Raw genomic sequence first — 20,080 nt, 5'->3', positions numbered from 1 at the left:
CTTTCTCTCTCTCTCTCTCTCTCTATGTGTATGCATGCACATACAAGAGCATGTGAACGCCCATTAAGCACTGAAATGCATACATACATGTGCATGCATGCAAGCATGTACTCATGCATATGGTTACACAATGTGAAGGCACACAAATGAGGTGTCGCATTTGCTTGGAATAAGGCCAAGATACAAACTTCTTTTCAAATGGCCCAATGGTTTATGTCATGGTAAAGGTTCAGGTCAAAAGTGTGCGTATATGTTTGTGTGTACATTGTCCCAGTGTGTGTGTGCGCGCACGCGGGAGTAGAAGAGACCTCTACTGTGCACAAATCATAAACATACTGTTGATGTGGATTTTATTCATTAAAAACGAAGTTAGGCATGTAAAGACCCAAAACTGAAGGAATAAAAGAGTCAACCGTAACACCACAATTAAAAATATGTTCAAGCAAAGCAAAGAAACTAGCGATTAAAAGTAGCCCTCAATAGCTCGCGAGCTTCACAGTGTCCTCAAACAACCTTCAAGCTGCTGCACCTCACCCTCGCCTTACCCTGTCCTCTCCTTGCTTTCCCTCTCCATTCTCCACTTCAGGAAGATCAACATGGTTCTCCCCTTGATACTAATCGCTGCCACACCTACTAGTAAGCAGAGAGGCATCAGAGGATTAACCTCGTACAGAACACATCATACAAAACAAATCCCAAATCAGGAATGGAAGGGACAAGTGGCTGGAAAGATTGAATATCTCAAACATCCACTGTATACCATACACAATTGACAGCAAAGATCAAAAGATGCAATTTTTCTGCTGGAAAGACAGCAATGGCAGGTACTGCATGATTCCTGAAAACATAAAATACATAATGATGTGGCGAAGTGCTTCAAGACAATGGGCCTGGCTAAATTCTGAGGCTAAAACAGACCACAACAGCTTGTGTAAAGTAATGTGATGCTAGCAGCAGCAGTTAAGAAGCTGAACCGAGGCTGAAGCAAAGCTACTTCTGACAAGATGTTAATCTTTAAAAGTGGCAAAGGAAGCTGCAGCACAGCATCACATCTCTATATAAAGCGATGCCAACCAATCACACATATTCTGATCAAGAAATGGAAGTATCAGAAGATGGAATTTAAGGCATTACAGATATTGAGTCAAAATCTGTTCTCCACTAGCCTGACAAAAAGTCATGGGAATCAAAAAATCATTTTAAGACTCATCCATGCCGAAAATTCTAACTATGTTTCAAAGTTCCCACTACCAGATATACATAAAATTGATAGTAAAACAAAATAAAATTGTGTGGAAGAACTTCTGACACAATTTCCATGCCCATAAGATAAATTCTTACTTTTTATTGTGCTTTCAGAAAATTTGAGTAATAAAATTACAACCAGTGGAAACAGCTTAGACCCCTGGCCAATCGAGTCCGAAAATGAAAAAGTTCATCCTTTACAGTTCGAGAAAAATTGTCTATGAGATACACAAAAGAGTACAGTAAACTATACAGTACTCAGTTGCACACCCTTCCCCTTAGGAAATTGGACACTAAAAAATTCACACTTGATACCTTATTTGTAATTAATGTCATGGCAACAAAAGAAACACTTGAGGATACATTAATCACTGATAGAGAATGAAAGGACATGTCAGCCCTTACTGTTACAGCTGATTGCGCACAGATTTCTATTACAAGCATGGGAACAAAAACAGCATAACAAGCTCACCTATCTAACATCATCCTACCTTTTGCGTTGGAGATAGTGGGATGTACTCTTTCAAAAGGCTGTGATGCAAAAATGTTCCGCAGCTCCTGATCAGCTGACACTCTTGAAAACAAATGCCGACCAATGGTTCCTAGGCCCACCTTTGTAGTCTTTACTCAGATTTCTAAGAGGTAGCTCCTGTGTTTTTTACAACTTCACCCGTTTTTGCATCTGATTGACAGGACCTGCAAACCACCACAACAATCTGGGATGGAGATGGTGGTGGAAGCCATGGCAGACACACAGAAATTTAAGTTAATTACCCATCACAAAAGTACGAACCTAGGCTGAAAAAACCTGATAGAATGATTCCACAACAAAATCACAAACTCCCAAAAAGGAAAAATCAAACATGTCTCAACTTGGTGCGCCATCTTCCTATTTGCCTGCTTAGTCATCTATACCCTATTATCTATAACTGTACCACCGACAACCTACAACCATCCCACCCGGAGGCAATCATGTCTGCCTTTGTGCGCGTACATGTTCTCTACTCAAGGACCTGTTCTTTCAACTGCAAAGACAAGACAATATGTCTGGTAGGAACCCATGTTGACCTGATCAAGAAGGCAAACTTGGTCCAATAAGTCCATGTTTAGAGCCTTTGGATCCATTCCTTGCAGTGGCAGGATGCTTAGAAAGGGTCTCCAACTCAATTAGTGCTTGGGTGGCTTCAGCCCGCCATTCTGCCTGTCGTTGTGCCTCAGCCGTTGGCAGTCCTAGCTGCAATTGCAAAACAAAGAGAAGGATGCTTAGATATGTGGAGATAGATTCCTGTCTAAACATTTCAGCTTCCAGACTCGCACTTTCTTATTTTGAGAAAAACCGCAAAAAAATAAGAGAGTTATCAAACAATCATCCATGGCTGTAGGGCTTGGGAAAAACAAGTTGCATACGGCAGGGGGCTTTTACCATCCAATGTAATTATATTTTACAGCAATACCTTCTTGCAGATGATATCCTATAAGAAGAGCTGCTCGTATCAACGTCATGTGTCTTCCATTCTAACAGGCAAGCACACTTTAGCGCTGATATAGTAAGGCAATCAAATACTATGCAGATGCAGATGAAACATGGTGAGTTGTAAAATCACATACAGTCACCCTTGACAACAGACACACCTTCCCAAATATAATCACATTGTGGCCAAATATGTCAAGGCTCTCAGCAAAGATGCCCTTAAGCTGCAAGAATAGTCTATCTTATCATATGCAGCTTCAACCGGATCCTCATCAGAATGTGAACAATGCCTTTCATCCTCTTGCTTGGCCTTTCAAAAGTAAAACAGTAACTTCATTTTTCCTATCTTGTAATTGGCCCTTTCTTTGAGCTACTTCACATGCACTTCTAAAGCAGAAAACAAAGCCATAGAGCAATTTGCCCCCCTTTCAACCCTGCTATATGTACCGTAGTTTTCGTCTTAAAAGAAAACGTCTTCTTTCTTGTATTTGACCCTTTCTTTGAGCTGCTTCGCATGCAACTCTAAAGCAAAAAACAAAGCCTCTTTCCCCTTCCACCAAGTACTATATGTACCATAGTTTTCGTCTTAAAGGAAAATGTCTTCATATTTTCTATCTTCTAGTTGGCCCTTTCTTTGAGCTACTTCACATGCAACTCTAAAGCAAAAAACAAAGCCTTTTCCCCCCTCCACCAAGCTATATGTACCTTAGTTTTTTCTTAAAGAAAAACTTCAAAGAGGAAGGGTGGATCAAATTTATTACAGCCACACGAAATGCATCCATTCGAGCATGCTCTCGTTCTTCCAAAGAGGCAAGTTTCTTTCCAGCAGCCACAGTTCTTTCCAGTAGCTGTCAAGAGAGAAAATTGTCAAGTCAGCACCATTAAAGTTATCAGCATGCAGCTCTCTAACAAACAGACTTTCTGACTCTCATATCTTGTAGAAGGAAAACATATACTGTCGGTCTCTTCTTCATCTATGATTACATTCAACATCTCAGCTTAAAGGACAACAAATAATAAGTCTGTTCTAAGAAAAATATGATGACATGCTTGATCATTAATGTGAAGCAGTGCTGTGTCGAAATTTGGGTAAAATCTAGGTAGAAAATGCCGATTTTAGTTGCCTCATGATGTGTGCCAAACAGTAAAAGTTGGTGTTATGTGCATCTCATAGTGAGAGAGTGTTTTGTGGGTGTGCCCAACTTTATTCAGGATAGGATTCCTTGTGTAGGCCCTAGGGGGCCGTATGGCTCAGTCTCTAGGGTTGGCTGGCCAGGCCACTTATGGCCCTGACCCTGGTCGGGTCAGACCAACGTGCAGGTCAGGTCAAACGATCAGGCTGGTCGGTTGACTGCCCTGGGGTCACTCCCCCTGGGTCGGCCTATTTGGCAGGCTATATAGCCCTGCCCTTTCTATTGGTTGGCATCTCTTCTGAAACATTTATCTCCTCCTCTTCCCTACTATATATACAGTTGTCATTGCCTCTGCCTCTCTCTCTCTCTCTCTCTCTCTCTCTCTCTCTGTGTGTGTGTGTGTGTGTGCAAGGATGACACGCACAAATCGAGAAATGGTCCAAAATTTTTAAATTTAGTCCCATGGGTCATTTTTGGCCCCCCGAGGACGATAATAAATTCCACTTTTACTTCTCTCTCTCTCTCTCTCTCTCTCTCTCTCTCTCTCTCTCTCATGTATGCTTCCACACTATGAACCACTCTCACATGGTATCAACACTCTCTGAAAGCATTGCGACGTAGTTTCTGAAGGCATTCCCACGCTTTGGATGCTGTTTTGTTTCTCCAGTGCTAAGCCTATAGGGTCAGCTATCTCTCCCCCTTGCAGCCTGTTGGTTATGCGGCTGTTCGGGACAGCATTCCTGGGTTGGCAGCAAGGTGACACAGCTCTTCTTAAAGGCGATTGGCAGCAGCAGTTCTAGGTGTGGTTTGGGGCAGTCTGTCCACTCCAAGAGCAGCCAGCAGGGTCGGCTCTTAGTCCCAGAGGCACAGAGGACAAAGCAGGGCTGTCTGCAGCAGCCTATAGAGGATCGATGAAAGTGAATGGAGTGTGTGTGGCAGACGTCTTCCAGGCAGTTTTTTCTTCACACTCCTTACCTTCACCTTCCGGATTGTGTTTGCTAGGATCAACAATAGGAATAGCTCCAAGGGTCCCCATGTATGAGCAAGGAGGACAAGCTTGACCACTCGAATTATGCCTCAAAATGAAAATAAAGCCTTGGGTCAGCTCATACAAGGCTTTTATTGGAAGCTTGAGAATCCTAAGAGCAATTAACTCGGATGCTGATCGGAAGGACGAGTTTTAGGCTGATTGGAAGGACGAGTTTTAGGAGGAGCTCAAGGATTGGGAGGATCAGGATTCGAAGGCTCATTCAGCTTTGGTCAGTACCATCACCAAGGAGGTTTCTCCGGCTATTCAGACACTGGAGAGCGCATCTGAGGTTTGGTCTACTCTTGAGGACCTCTATGCCACTAACTTGCCGATGTGTGTTGTCACCTTGCAAGGACATCTGTACAATCTCGAGTTCCCTAAAGGGAGTTCTCTTGCAACCTTTTCTAATGCAGGCCAAGATTCCCCATGATCAGTTACTAGCTATGGGTGTTGCTTTGACTATGGGTCGGTTGGCATCGGTCATTCTTCAAGCTCCCTCCGGATTACGACATCATTGTCCAAGCATTGAGGTGCTAGGTCACAACACGCCAATTGGACTTTGATGACCTGAGCTCCCTTCTCTGTCACGAGGACGTGAATTTATGGAAATTTTGATTTGCAACTCCCATAATTTGTGTGTGACTGCCTTGGGCCTCTGGGGCATGGAAGTCTCGCTAGGTGTGCGAGACTTGAGGAATTAAAATTCCTAAATGTGCAGGCCAATTACTAGGCAATTAATTCCTAGGACTAGTGTGTGCAACATTGGGGCAAAAGAGTGGTGCAATTAAAAATTGCTATTTTTGGCACAGGGCTCCAAAATCAGCATAGGACACTTGTTTGGCATGCAGGATGCCAAAAAGCAAGCAACAATGTCGAAATTGCTTTCAAGGCTGTTTTTTGGATCACTGAAGAACAGGGAGAGGCAAGTACTTCAGGGCTGTTCTATCACATCGCCTTGCTGATTTTTTACTACCAGGGTAGTCTGTGGGTTGTTGGTGGGCTGTCAGAAGCTCAAAAACGAATTTTTGAGCCAAGAGCCTCCAAATCACTTCATTTTTGCTGCTTTCCGGGTTACAGGCAGGCGCAAGAAGCAAGACAATTTGATTTTTGGCTGATTTCTGTCAACTACTGCTGATTTTGGGCCTTTTCCACTTCAGGCAACCTGTTCTGTGTTGCTTTCGGGTGTTCCAGGGTTAAATCATCAGTTCCTTGCTGGATTCATGGTTTTCCACACTAGACGACTTGTTTTCTGAAGATTACTGGCAGAGGAAGGCTGGTTTTTGCATGTTTTTACCATTCTCAGACTGGTTGTGGGCTGGTTATTGCGTTTGGTATTGTTTCCAGGCAGGGAAAGGCTGATTTGTGCTATTGGGCAGTGACCGTGGTGGCTACAGATTGGGAAGAACTATTTTGGAAGGGTTTCCTTCGTCCTTGTCTTTTCTGCATTTGTTTAGCCATGCTTGGCTGGTTGGGCACTTGGTTGTCCAGGTACTGAGGACAGAGAGATAGTTTATGCCTTTGGGATCTGTTGCACACTTGGTCGGAAGGAAGGATGCGTGATTGCCTTCTGATTGGATGCATATCTGCCATCTAAAGTTGAGCAAGAATTGCAAGGTGTGCAAGACATTGGAAGTCTGTAGGCAGTGGTTTGACTGTGTGCAGCTTTTAGGATACCTTGGAATCAGCCTCTTGGCTTTATATGAATATTAAAGAAATAACGCAAGAGACGCCAGTGTTTGGGGCCAATCATTGTCTTTGTTTCTGAGTAGGGGCCGTCTAGCTCCCTGATTAATGATTTGATAAATTGTGTATGCTATGGTTAAAGTGGATTCTACCACCCTTTGATTAGTCAAGGCTGGTTTCATAGTTCCATTGCCGGGATCCACCTAACTTCATCAAGAGGTGAGCCTATGGTTGGCTTGGTGCAAGTCCAGCAGACTATATATATATACCTTTGTAAGACTAGAATAAGTCCAATCATACAAGTTCTAAAGACCAGAACTCTACACAGAAAATAAAAGAGAAAATGAAGAGGTAAAAAAAAACTTTTATGAAAAACAAAAGGAAGGCATACTTAGCAAGTAAAGCAACACTATGTCGTCATCAGTGCCCAAGCATAAGCAGCTATACTAGGTTTCTAAAGACCCACGGAGTCTCTTGGACAAACCCAATGCTTACTAAAATACATCAAATAAACAAAAGAGAAAGAAAACAAGAAATAAAGAAGAAAGGAAGAAGGTGACTAAGCAAAAATAAACAAGCAAGTTAAGAAACAAAATCTTCCAAAAAACTAGAATTAACTCTCTCTCTCTCTCTCTCTCTCTCTCTCTCTCTTGTTTAAAACATAAAAAGATAAATCGACCCTTTACACTTATGTATCGCTTCCTACAAAGAGGCAAAATTACAATCCTAACTTAGAAAGCACAAGCATACTCAATCAAACTCTCTTTTGAAACTAAAAGAAAACGGGCTATTCAGCTCCCTGCTTTTGTTTTCAGCTTATGTTCAATCATTCTAAACATAGCTAAGGCCGATACACCATAGATAAAAGACTTCATATCTAAGATTGTGCGTACTTTTTTCATTATTTTCCTTGGATTTTACCTCTTGGGTAATAGTACAGTGATCAAATTACTACATTGAGTGATAAAAGACTCCTTAGTTGTACAAAGGCGGGAAAATCTACGGAATTGGGAAGAAATGACTCCATATTTTGTCAAATCAGATATGTGTGAGTCAATGTGAGGCATTTTTATAATATGTAAACGACTATATTCAGGTTGTTCACGTTTATCGTATATATCAACCTCTAATCCTATGGTAGATTGAGAAAGTTTAAGATCTAAGAAAACACAAGAATCCCCTCTTGAAGTGCAATTCAGTTCACAAGAGTCACGAGGATAGATTCTATAAAAGGCCTAACTTGGCTAAGCTTATGTAAAATGATAGGGCATGTATTGATAGAAATAAGACGTTGCATAAACTCAAATTCATAAGTGAAAAGATAAAAGTTTGCTAAAAAGACGGCACAATTAGTGTCCATGGGGATTCCTATAATTTGTTGAAACAAAGAATCACCTATTGTGATGTAAAGATTATCTAAAAGAAAATCTATCCAAGAGCAAACATCTTCAACACTTACTACCTTTGTGTATCTTTTCTTTTTAGAACCAATGTCATGATCTGTATTATTTAGCCACAGAAAGTCAAAGCATAAAGCTGTTTTCAAATCTCAGCTTGAAAACTTCAGCCACTAGCTTTTTGATTCTAAACTGCAAGTCTTCCAGCTCGATCTTTGTGTAAAGCGTGGTAAAGTCATAGGTTTGAAGGAGAATAGAAGACTCTTTTTCCTGAATGGTTCGAGAGGAATTAAAAAATTTTACAATAGGAATCACTCCTACAGAGTCATTTAAAATCCACCTTGAGTGCGAGGGGACATCCGCCTCCTTTAATAAGTCCCTCCAAAGCATGGCTTTGAAGCAGTAGCTTAGCCAGTTAGAGACATCCGTCAAAGTAGTCTCACAAGCAACAACAATAGATCTTGGCTTTTTTGGAGTTTTGTGGAACTTCCAAGCAGCACAAAGAAAAGGGATACTTGGATTGCAAACAAACCTAGAAGACTTGCAAAAGTCCAGCGGACTAGGCAAAGGATAAAGCAAGACGAAGAGAGGATGACGCAGACCCCTATTGATGATCAAGGCGTGAGAGGGGGATCCCAGCATGTTACTGAGCCAGCAGGTTGACAATATTGATGAGGAGGACATGGATTTATTCAAGGCATAGTTGCAGAGCTTTATGAGTGTTTTTCTTAATTTTCACAGGACCCTTGTCTTTAGAAGATTCTGAACCTTGAAACGCAGCCAAACAAAGGGAGTTCGAAGCTAATAAGAGGCCGCATGTGAATTTCCTGGATCAACCCTCGCAAAACCCCTATGGTTTACAGCAATCTAATGTTATTCCGGGATCAAATAAAGGTAATAATTTTTAGTCTATGGTTTCCGGACAGCAAGGAGTTATTGCACCCCCTGTGAAACAGGTTATTTGGTGGAGGATCAGTTTTTCAGGCTATGGTCAGCCCTCAAGCACAATTTGCTGGTATGCCTGCAAGTCAAATGGTGGGGTTTCAGCCTATCATGCACCCCATGGGACAGAATTTAATGTATGCAAATGTTGGTGCAGCCCCAGGGATTCAAACGGGAATGCCTAATGCAGTAGCACGCAATATGGTTATGCCAAATATGCAAAATTCAGGAGCTGGTCTGAATAATACAGCTTTGCCTCATGGTGTTGGTGCTGGAGATAGTGTGAGTGCTGGTGTACCATTTGCTTAGACACTTGCATATGATAATTTGGCACCAAAGGAGAATGTCAAAGACTATAAAGAAGCTAGAGCTGCGGTCAAATTCAAGACATTTAGTGGTATTCAGGATAAACTCAAGGCTTTGACCTTTCTCCAGCAGTTTGATGCAGCGTATACTGGAGGAATTTTTTCTGAATCATCTAAGATACGTCGGGCTGCAAGTTTTCTGAAGGGTTATGCTCTCCAGTGGTGGACCACTCTGCTTATGCAAAACACATCACCTATTACTTGGGTAATAATAAATATCTTCATGTTGCCCAATGATGGGCCGTTTGGACCCTTCTTGTTGGTAATGAGAGAGAGCGAATATGATTGTATCAAAGTACATGTGAGACCCTTTAGGATCTATAGGACCAGCGATCATTATCAACCAATAGTGATCCCTTAGATCCAGTGAGAGAAAATATTACAAACTTGTTATGTAGTGAGTACTTGGTAGGCTAGCTTGTGTGATAGTTCGAGTATCTTGTTGCGGTGTTCCAAAATCTCTTTCAAGCAGCTTCCTAGCTTTGTGGCTAGCTGCTCCAGCAGATTTTTCAGATTCTCTCTGTTGTTCCAATAACCTTCTCTGATGTGTGTAGGCTCTATATCTTAGGAGTACATTCTGCTGATTTTCTACCTACCCTGTGAGGCAGATTTCACGATTTTTTTCTTCTCTGGGTGTCCTGGGTCTTGCCCATCTACCTTCTCCACCTCGAGATCATGTGAACCAGCTCTGATTTTGCAGATTAGATGTCTTTTAAATATTAATATGTTTTCCCCGAGGTATTTATGCATTCCATAGCTGTCCATTGAGTTAATCCCTTGTTTGTAGAACTGCATTTTTAAGAGTGATGACTCTCGTCTTTGGTGGTCTCCTTTGTCCTCGAGGTACTAGGGTCTGATGACGAGTCCATCCTCTGATACTCTCAAAAATAGTCGTGATAGAACTGGATCTTGGTGGGAAACTCTTGCTTGGTCCCCCCCCCCAAGCCCGAGATGTATGGAGCTAGAGGAGATCTAACTGTATGATACAGTTAATCTCATCTCAAGGGATTGACTTGGGCAGTGCATCCATGTATCGAAAAGGGGGGAATCCAAGATGCTGTCACTGGCAAACCATGTGGATAGGCATAAATACCATGTATCAGCCCCACTTTTCGCAATCGTCTGATTGACTCTAATGCCAGCCGCGGTAGTCTCCAATGAGGTAAGGCTCAAATTCTGTGGAGGAATGTCACTGTCTGAAAAATTTTATATCATGTTCAGCGGAGGGACTAGAGAGGCATCTAGAGGTGTTTTGCAGGGAGAGAGATCTGACAATCAACCTAGGGAAGACCAAGGTCGTGATCTTTAACACCTCATGCGTTTTGTTGCATTGACATAGCTTCACTTATCGAGATGAGCTAGAGGAGATAGTGTATCTAGAGGCCTTAGAGGTGTTTTGCTGGGAGAGAGATCTGACAGGCAATCTAGGGAAGACCAAGGTCATGATCTTCAACACCTCATGTGCACAGAGCCAGTTTTTTAGGATGATCCATGCACCTAGAGCATGAACCCACACGTGGACATGGAGCTTTGGCCCGGTTAGAGAGATAGTGCTTTCAGGACCCGTGGACAATGAGCTGACTTCAACCCCTACTAAGGCCAACTGCTATGTATGCGGCATCTTTCTGGGGGAGCGACCTTTCGGCGACAAAAGTGGAGGAGATTTGCGCAGCCACTATTGATTATGGGTTCGAATTAAGCCCTCAATTCCCTATTAGATACTACGAGTTCGCCATGACACCTCTCATATATATACCATCAAATCGGCCAGCAATGATCCCTCGCCTGTAGGCGGTCAATAAAGGGTGTGATCTTGTCAATGTAGAGCCCAAAGAGAGTTGGTGAAAGAGGGCATCCCTGCTTCACTTCGATGGTGCTCTCAATCCAATCTGATGGGCCCCCCGGGGTCCCGGGGCATGGACTTTCCCTCTGACGGACTTGTATAGGCTTATCACCCCCCAAATAAAAACCTCTGGAATTTGCATCTCCTAAAGCCTCTTGATCATACGGGATCATGGGATAGTGTCAAAGACCCTCCAAAAGTCTACAAAGTAAGCGTAGACTTTCTGGCGCCTCAATATCGCCTCCTCAATGATGGCCTCAAAGTGAAGATGTGGTCTAGGGTGGAGTGCAATCGTCGAAAACTTGCCTGTCCTAGAGCCCGCTGTCCTTGTGCCTCTATGTGATGGGTTAACTCTTTCTCTAGTAACGACCCATAAATCTTGGCCATTGTCCATGGGGTGGGTCCCCTGCTTTAAGGATGGGAACAATGGTGGTAGTGCTCCAAGTAGGTAGGAAGTCATGGCATATAGCGTGGCTGAACATCTATGCTAAAATCAAAGCTAAGACATCTTGCCCATGTGCGAAGTGCTCAGTCCGTAGTCCCTCGTGATCCTGAGCTCTCTGATTATGGAGCCGATAGAGTGAGTCCCGTACATTCTATGCAGTGAACCAATGACATGTGGTGGACCTGGGCATGGAGGACATATCAAGTGGCGTATGCATGGGGACGTCATAGAGTGAGCTCGCATATGTGTGCTAGACCTCTAGATCTGTGATGGGAATAGGCAGCCTTCCCCAGATAGAAGCCCCACCTAATGGTAGAATCTTCCCTCGAAATTATCACACCACCTCCTCCATTCTGTGTAAAGAAAGCCCGCCTCTTACAACATGTCAGTCATCGTGAAATCCGATGCGCCTCGTGTGCCGTCAAATGGCCCAAGGCTCACTCAAGTATAAGGTGAGATCTCATCTCTCTGCACTCATTATCATACCAAAGATTCTAAGGCATCTTCCCCACAATGGCATGTGCTGCGGATCAAGTCGTGGGGAAGGATCTAGCGGCAATGTCCTGTGTCAAGAGGACGTGAATTTATGGGAATTTTGATTTGTGACTCCCGTAATTTGCATGTGACTGCCTTGTGTCTCTAGGGTACGGAAGTCTGGCCACGTGTGCGGGACGTGGGGAATTAAAATTCCTAGTGGGCCCTAGAAATTGTGAATGTGCAGGCCAATCACTAGGCAATTAATTCCTAGGACAGGTGTATGCAACAGAGGGGCAAAAGAGTGGTGCAATTAAAATTTGCTATTTTTGGCACGGGATTCCAAAAACAGCAAAGGACACATGTTTGGCATGCAGGAGGCCAAATTCAAGCCTCAAAGAGAGTAAAAGTGAAACGCAATTCTCCCAGGAGTGTGTCTAGAGCTGGGCGACCTGTCTTCTGGCTGAGTTTTGGTCTTCTGCTGCTCTTGGTGACCTTCAGGAGGCAAGGCGACCTGTTTGGAGACTTTGTCTACTGCCAGAAGCTAATCAGGCTGCAGAAAGTGGGGCGAACTATTCCTGGCTGATTTCTGCCAGTTGCTATTGATTACGGGGCTTTCCCAGGTGGGGCAACCTGTTTTGGAGCTGCCTTTGGGCTGCACTAGGGCTGAATCACCTATTCTTTGCTGGTTTCACGGTTTTCCAATTCAAACGACTTGATTCCTGTGGATTCTGGGTAAAGGAAGGCTAGTATTTGCCTGCTTTTTGCCGTTTTCGGACTGGTTGTTGGCTGGTTATTGCATTTGGAGGCAGATTCATGCGGTTGGGCAGTGGCCAGGGTGACTACAGATAGGGGCGACCTGTTTTGGAAGGGTTTTCCTGGTTGGATGTGCCAGAGTTTTGGCTGTCTTTGGATTTTCTGCAACTGTTTGGCCATGTTTAGGTGGTTGGGCACTCGGTTGTGCAGGTGCAGTAAGCAGGCAGATAGTTTAAGCCTTTGAGTTGTGTTGCATGCTTGGTCAAAAGGAAGAGTGCGTGATTGCCTAGTGATTGGATGCATATTTGCCATATAAAGTTGAGCATGAATGGCTGGCTGTGCAGGATATTGGAAGTCTGTGGGCAGTGGTTTGCCTCTGGTGCAGCTTTCAGGAGACCTTGTAATCAGCCTCTTAGGTTTATATGAATATTAAAGAAATACCGCAAGGGGCGCCGTGCCAATTGCTGTCCTTGTTTCTGAGTAGGAGCACTCTAGCTCCCTGTGATTTAATCTGTGGTGATTGATAATTTGATTATTTACTGTGTATGATGTGGTTAAAGTGGATCTTACCACACTTTTATTAGTGAAGACTGGTTTCATCTTATACCACTAAGACAAGGGTGTCCAAAGCACGCGTGAGGGGTATGCATCATCTTATACCACTAAGACAAGGAGGTCCAGAAGCTCACAAGCTAAGTGGCTCACGTAGGCCGAGTCAAGAGAAGATCTAAACACGGATGGGTGTGGGAGGGGCTCTTCCTGTGGCTGGCATTGTAGCCAAGATGCTAAAAGCCAGGTATGAGTGGTCATCACCGAGCGGAGGGGAGGCACAATAAAGTCGTGTATCAGTGGTAAAAAGGCCAGGGGACGCATCAGATAATCCACTGTGCTTGTCCCTCCACGTGGAAAACAAGTGTGCCCACCAGATGACGGACACTTCTAGAGGCCGTTATCATATGCCATCTCTGGAGGCCATTATCTAGAATGAAGTCATGGACAACCCCTGACTCAATTAGGTGTCTCTCAAAACCTGTCACATGTGTTGCATCTGCTGAGTGTCCCACTATCCCGATTTCTACCGGATCTAGTCCCTAGTATTAAGCTAGGGAACCCAAAACTTCCTTACTTGTGTGTACTCAAAAAACAAATGGGTGCAGACCACTAAATAGACAATGCTCCAAGAGAGATATAGAATCACCATAAGATATATTCCCGTCCACAAAAGAGTCTGGAGTCCCACCAAACCATGGTCCTCTATCCTTACCTCCTTCGCACTTCTAGATCCCTGAGCCCACGTGCTCCCCATTGAGCTTCTGTTCACCGTGCCTTGATCCTTGCACCTTGGTTTACCGTTTAGCATAAGCCCCACAATGGCATCTCTCATACAGTGTTCTCATGGGTAGACACTCTCGCCGGTACACAGATAAGCCTCTTGGGGACAGAGCGCCAAACCACCTCCAGCATGGAATTATTCTCATCACACAAATGATGATACACCAGTCATGACTCCGGACGAGATCTGTGAGTGGAAAGAGAACCTTTTTCAAACATTTATTGCCACAAGGTATGTACCAGTTTATGACGCAGACTGGAGCCTCAGATGCAGATGCTTCACATGTTAGCATGGATCAACCTACACTTTCAGTAAGCCCTCAGCACATTAACATCAGGCACACTTCTCAATAAGCCCTCCGCATGAGGCACATTTGATAGTAAGCCCTCAACACGAGGCAGTCCCACTCATATCAGCACATGCTGACAGTGATGCACAACCATCACATTCATGCATGGATCCAACTCCATCTTTTGCCACAGATGTAGATACTCAGTAGGAGTTCAGTTATGATCATGCATTTATTTAGCAAGTCCGTCCTCATTACGAGGCACTCACATCTCCTGCCGCATGCAGAGATATATGCCCCAACGCATTCAGCTCTTCAGGTGATTCCATTCAAGCATCCATCATTGATGCTTTCACCTCTGATACGGAGCACATCATATCATTGGACACACTTTCCACCTTTAGTTCAGATTGGCACATCAGTCTTCACATGACATTCCAGCATCGGCTCAGTTATGCCGCATTGCACCACCCTTGGATCTAGTGATCACCACCTCTTTCGATCAGCAGATCATTCCTCAGCATCCGGATATTTATGCATCCGTTGCAGTCCTGCCCTAGTGCAGTGGACATCATCAGGTTCAGCCACAGTGCAACCTGGGGAGACTCACTGTTTCAACATGCACTTATGGCTGTAATATACATTCCTTACTTGATGCAGCTCAGTGGTCAAATCCACGACTACCGATCGATCCCTACATCATCATTCGGCACCTCACATGCCTCAGGGACATCTTATGTTTTCACAATTGTATTTCAAGCTTCTTAGCCTTTATATTGTCAGCTCCTTCTTGATGAGCCTATGACAGATGCTACATCCCATGCCGATGGATGTTTAGCCATGCACACAAGAGACGACCTTTAGCTCAACAGTTTAGCATACATGTTGGACACGTTCCTATACCTTGTCATTTGTGTGGGCCTCTTCTTCAACAGAGCAGCGTACCATACCTGCACCTTCAGCCCCAGATTTTCAGCCCCTGGATCACTCTATCCACATTGACTATGCCATCTTCTTCGACCCCGCATCATCTGACAGAGATTATAGCTCTATTGTAGCATACATTGTCAATTCTTTTGGATTGGTGACACTATTGTATGTCACAACCTACCGGGTCTCATCTCCATCGCTACATCGACTAGCCTCACATCCAGATGCCCCTTCTTTAGAGCTGCTACACAGTCCACGGCGACTCATGAAATGTTCAGCTTTGACATGTTCAACACGCAGCCATAGAGACAGTTCTCCACACTGTCATCTTTCGATCGACTAGTCTTTGATCCAAGTGGACTTGACTTTCTGCATATTTCCTTCCTCTTCCCCTTCGCCGTATCTTCTGGGTTTTATTCCCAAAGGCGAAAGATGGCCCACAACTTAAGAGGAGGGAAATCCACATTATGTACAGGATCATAAGTTGTATGTACATGCTTCCACTACATAGTCATTGTGCTCACACACGCACACACTACTCTGATTTCTTTTGAGTTTTCTTTTCAATTTTGGATGCTATCATATGCACCAAACAAAATCCACAAAAAGGTCTTATACATGCACCCTCCACTTACTCAATACAATTTAAGAGGGGGTGAATTCAGGATGGTGTAAATTGCACTATCTAGATAGGGCATAGGAGGAAACCCTAACCCTAAGGGGTTCACATGTATATCTTCATGTTCATGTTCAATACAACTTAGTGTACAGATAGCTATATCGTGTGCACTCCTCTCTCTTTCCCTCTCTCACTTCCGCTATCAAAGACGACCTTCATCACCGAATGGGTAGTGTTTGCATCTAATGTCATGACATTTGACTTTAAAAATGCATCTACTATCATGACAATCGGCTTAAAAAATGCTCCAACAACATTTCAAAAAAAGGTTTAGAAAATCTTTAATGAATATCTGACCACATTCTGGGACAGCCCACAATCCAACACCGGATGGCGCATAAGCCAATTTTACCCCTCGAAACGTTTCAAAAATAGGATCTAGATTTTGTTGGCCCATTCAAACTAACAGCCCGACATATTGAAAATAGGTACATATTGGAGGCAGATGATTACTACACAAAGTGGATTGAAGTGCGCGCCATGCGCAATAATTCTTCGGCATCCGTGGCCAACTTTCTCTATGAAATGATCATGACCAGATTCGGATCTCCCATTGAATTGGTAAGTGAGTAGGGCGGCCTTCTAAATGAACAAGCATAGCCTTCTAAATAGATTCTGCAGATCATGAAGGAATTGGTCAATGAAAATCGAACAAATTGGGACAAGAAGCTCTGCTCCACTTTATGGGCTTTCTGAACGGCATAGAAGGTAGCCACTAGAGTAACTCCATTCAAGCTCGTGGCGCTTCAAGATCCGAATCTTCAAAGAAAAAGACGCAGTTTTATTATTCCAATCCCGTCTTGGATTGCGCTCCGAAAAGCTTAAACTCCATGGGGTTGGACTGTACTAGATACAGAAGTTCTATGATGGGACATTTTTATTAGGCATGTTGCAAGGCAAGAAGTTCAATAAGCGAGTGAGCGGGCCAATGCGTCTATATCCGTTTCGTGACATAGAGACGAAAGTGCCAACAGTCAGTTGCGCACGTATGAACATAATTTGACCACCAAATGACGCCCGAAACAAGAGGATGTGTATCTTTCCCAAGAATCCATTCACTGCAATTCATGGGGAGCGATTTGCTATAATTAGGCAACATTCATGTACATGCAATGCCCTAGCACAGTTATACGTTTACCGCTTCATCTTCTCCCCGCAACTTCTCCTCTTCGTGCACCCTTGCTCACACAGCTCTTTCTTGTGCTCTCATCAACTCGTCAACCTTCCCTTGTTATCACCTTCACACTGTGACTCTCTGCTTATATCCCCCTTACGTTTCTCTTTCACCAGTGCTAGCTCTGTCACACACTCTTGCGTGGACATCGCTTGCATCCTTCATCAGCTCCACACTCTATTTGTACCTTGCCCTTTACCATGATGGTTGCTTACGAGCGCCTCACCCAATTTTTTGCCATGGCTCCTACGACACAGAAGTGGCGGTAGGCCATTAGCCAAGACACACGTTTTTCTCCAAAGATTCCACTAACAGATGGACCAGTTAGCCAAGCCCAATCTCAAGTTGCGTCTTGGCCAAATCTTCTCAGTGACTCCACCAGTCATAGATACGCAAAGCACTTACAAAAAGGTTGGTCACTCTAGAACAAGCCAGAACAGAAGGAGAGACAATCTACCATTTGTGCAACAACAGATTCAACACCAACGCAGTCTCTTGAACCATCTCTCCATTTGCCCAAACCCCCCGTCCCCACATTCTCTAGAAGCAAAAACAAGGGCAGAACGCTCCATCAGTACAAAGCTTGCATTCATCCTAAAATGGAAGGTAATTTTGGACCCACGGACTGGAGACTGAGCCGAAGGTTCTATTTGCCTCAAGGATCCTACATTCAAGTCGAGGTCCTTGTTACATTCGCTCCGAACATTTTGCAATTGATTGATGGAATAGAGGAGGGCTTTCGTTAAACGTAACACATTGGGTTCCTCCGGAAGAAAGGCCAATAGCTTCAAAATTGGGTGTACACTACCATAGCAACTTTGGTGTCACAGCCACGATGTTCAAACTGCTTGGCACAAGCTGCTTCTGAGCAAGCACACAGAGTTCTTGCTAGTAGATGTATAAGGTAGGGTCATCCACCTTTGGCCATGGCGGAACGCTTCCTCACAACCACCCTAAGACCCAATAACTTACATTTTGGATCCTTTTCCTAGGGCTACATAACGAGATGAATTCGTGCTGCAAGGCAGTGGTAAGTGTCAAATTTTTTTATGCTTAGACCCTAGCCGAGACAGGAGCTACCAAGGTGAGACTCACTTAGGAGTTTCGAGCACCACAAACCTTGCCCATAGGGATCTCAGGTACAAAAAAAGGGTTACTTATGTGAGGGCCTTCCAAACCAATGTCTCTTCCTAAGAGAAGAGGGGACGAATTGTCTAGGTAGACGCCCTCACACCCACGACAAGTAGAGACATGAGGTTACTTCTACTGGCCACCCTCCTAACGGTCATGTGTCTACACCTCTAGTTACTCATGTGACTCCTCATCCTCCACTTCCACCTATGCCTCCTATACCTCATAAGCCTCCACAACCTTCACTACCTCCTATTCCTCCTAAACCTCACGTGTCTCCTGAGCCTCTTGCGCCTCCACGGCTGCCGTAGCCCACAACAATTGTCACTAAGCCATTGAGGTAGAGATAGTGGGATACAATTACAGCCCACAACTTCCATCCACAGTTGAGATCCCCATACACGCCCAGAGCCTCACTCAAGTATACCACGAGAAGGACCAAGATTCCCATGCAGTCTCTCAATTCAGGTCTTGCTTTCAGTATGGGAGGGGATGCACTACCGCAGATGAGTGTTTCGAGGAGAGGTAGCACGTTGGCAAATCTCCCTTCTACCTTTTGGTCAATTTGTCGACAAGTGCTGCGGAGGAGGACTTTCAAAGACTTCGGATAATACCAATTTTTTGCAGGCTCCACACTTTCTACTACAGAGGGTCGTAAGCACTCCATTTCAGATATGGGAGTGAGATACAAACTTCAGAGGAGATTGATAGCAAGATAGTCAAGCAGACGATGCATGAAGACAAACTTTTGTTGTCCATAGTCTCATTGGATCACAAATTCACTCATGTCAACGAGCACTTCGGTCGAGATTAAAAGGACATGCATTGCTTTTTCTATACTTTACGATCCATGGTGACATTGTCTTTGACCCTTGGGCACAGCTAGTTCGACATTCACGACCTTGCATTGAAATCAAGTAGCTTTTCACTTGATAGAGAGAGAGAGAAAGGGCAAACACATCCGAGTTAGCTAGATTGGAGGGTAAGGTATACGGTTTCCCAAACTCCCTTTTCCTCAGAGATCACCTACCTTTAGCACAGGAAGGATTGGAGGAGTTGCAGGGTAGGAGAGTTCAATTGTGTTTCTACTCGCAGCAAACTTTCTGGGTACAAAAGGGTTACAGATGCTCCAAAGAGTTCTTCAGAGTGGTAGGATGGAGATATTCTTCTGATAGCCTCGGCAAACTTAGAGATGATGCTGGCATATAATATATGCCTAATAGATGCCCAAGAAAAGAAGGCTTGTTTCCTCTTTTCTTCAGGACCTTGTGGGGTATTGTCAAACCTCACCTTCTGTCTGCTTTCTCAAAGGCTCTTCAGCTTAGATCGTTAGACAAGCCCATGTGTATTGGTAGTAGTAGTCTCATCCCGAAAGTACACTTCTTGGGACTACTCATAAGATCCTAGCTTAGACCCCTTCTTCCTGACATCATCCAAACTACTCAAACAAGTTTTGTGGAGTCAATAGGATATTGTTGTCCTATTCTCGATTCCAAGAAGTCTTACGACAGAGTTGACTGGGGTTTCTTAGAGGTACCATGAGGAGACTTGGTTTCGATGACTGACACATCTCATGGGTAAATACTCATAGTCGGCCAATCAATGGTGATATATGGGAGATGAATCCCTTGCTCCATATCATTTTCTTTTTGTAGATGAGGCTATATGCTACTTTTTGTAGGCTATCAGTCAAGGGACATTGGGGATATCTCTTCTGATCTTGCGCGAGCAAAAGCTGTTAGATATTGAGTTTGCCGATA

The 20,080-nt window shown here is 44.0% G+C and overlaps 1 protein-coding gene across 2 annotated transcripts in view; it reads right to left on the bottom strand.

Moving 5' to 3' along the window:
* Window positions 1–1,325: 1,325 nt before the first annotated feature.
* The window catches only part of LOC147897265 (uncharacterized), a 90,144-nt gene continuing 71,389 nt past the window's right edge, over window positions 1,326–20,080 (bottom strand). Inside the window, exons 6-8 of one of the 2 annotated variants that reach the window (XM_087379953.1) lie at window positions 3,478–3,564; window positions 2,314–2,479; window positions 1,326–1,961 (exon numbers count right to left, since the gene is read on the bottom strand). In XM_087379953.1, the coding sequence (XP_087236079.1) occupies window positions 2,318–2,479; window positions 3,478–3,564 (249 nt within the window). In that variant the 3' untranslated portion in view covers window positions 1,326–1,961; window positions 2,314–2,317. The remainder of the gene's footprint in view (window positions 1,962–2,313; window positions 2,480–3,477; window positions 3,565–20,080) is intronic. The other variant, XM_087379952.1, reaches the window with a different exon arrangement.

This window comes from Dipteris shenzhenensis, chromosome 10, assembly GCF_047967505.1.
Source record: "Dipteris shenzhenensis isolate YYH24624 ecotype China chromosome 10, Dip_SZ_1.0, whole genome shotgun sequence".
In the NCBI taxonomy this organism is placed as follows: Eukaryota; Viridiplantae; Streptophyta; class Polypodiopsida; order Gleicheniales; family Dipteridaceae; genus Dipteris; species Dipteris shenzhenensis.
Note: the sequence above shows the minus strand (reverse complement) of the source record. Positions and strands in the feature narration are given on the sequence as shown.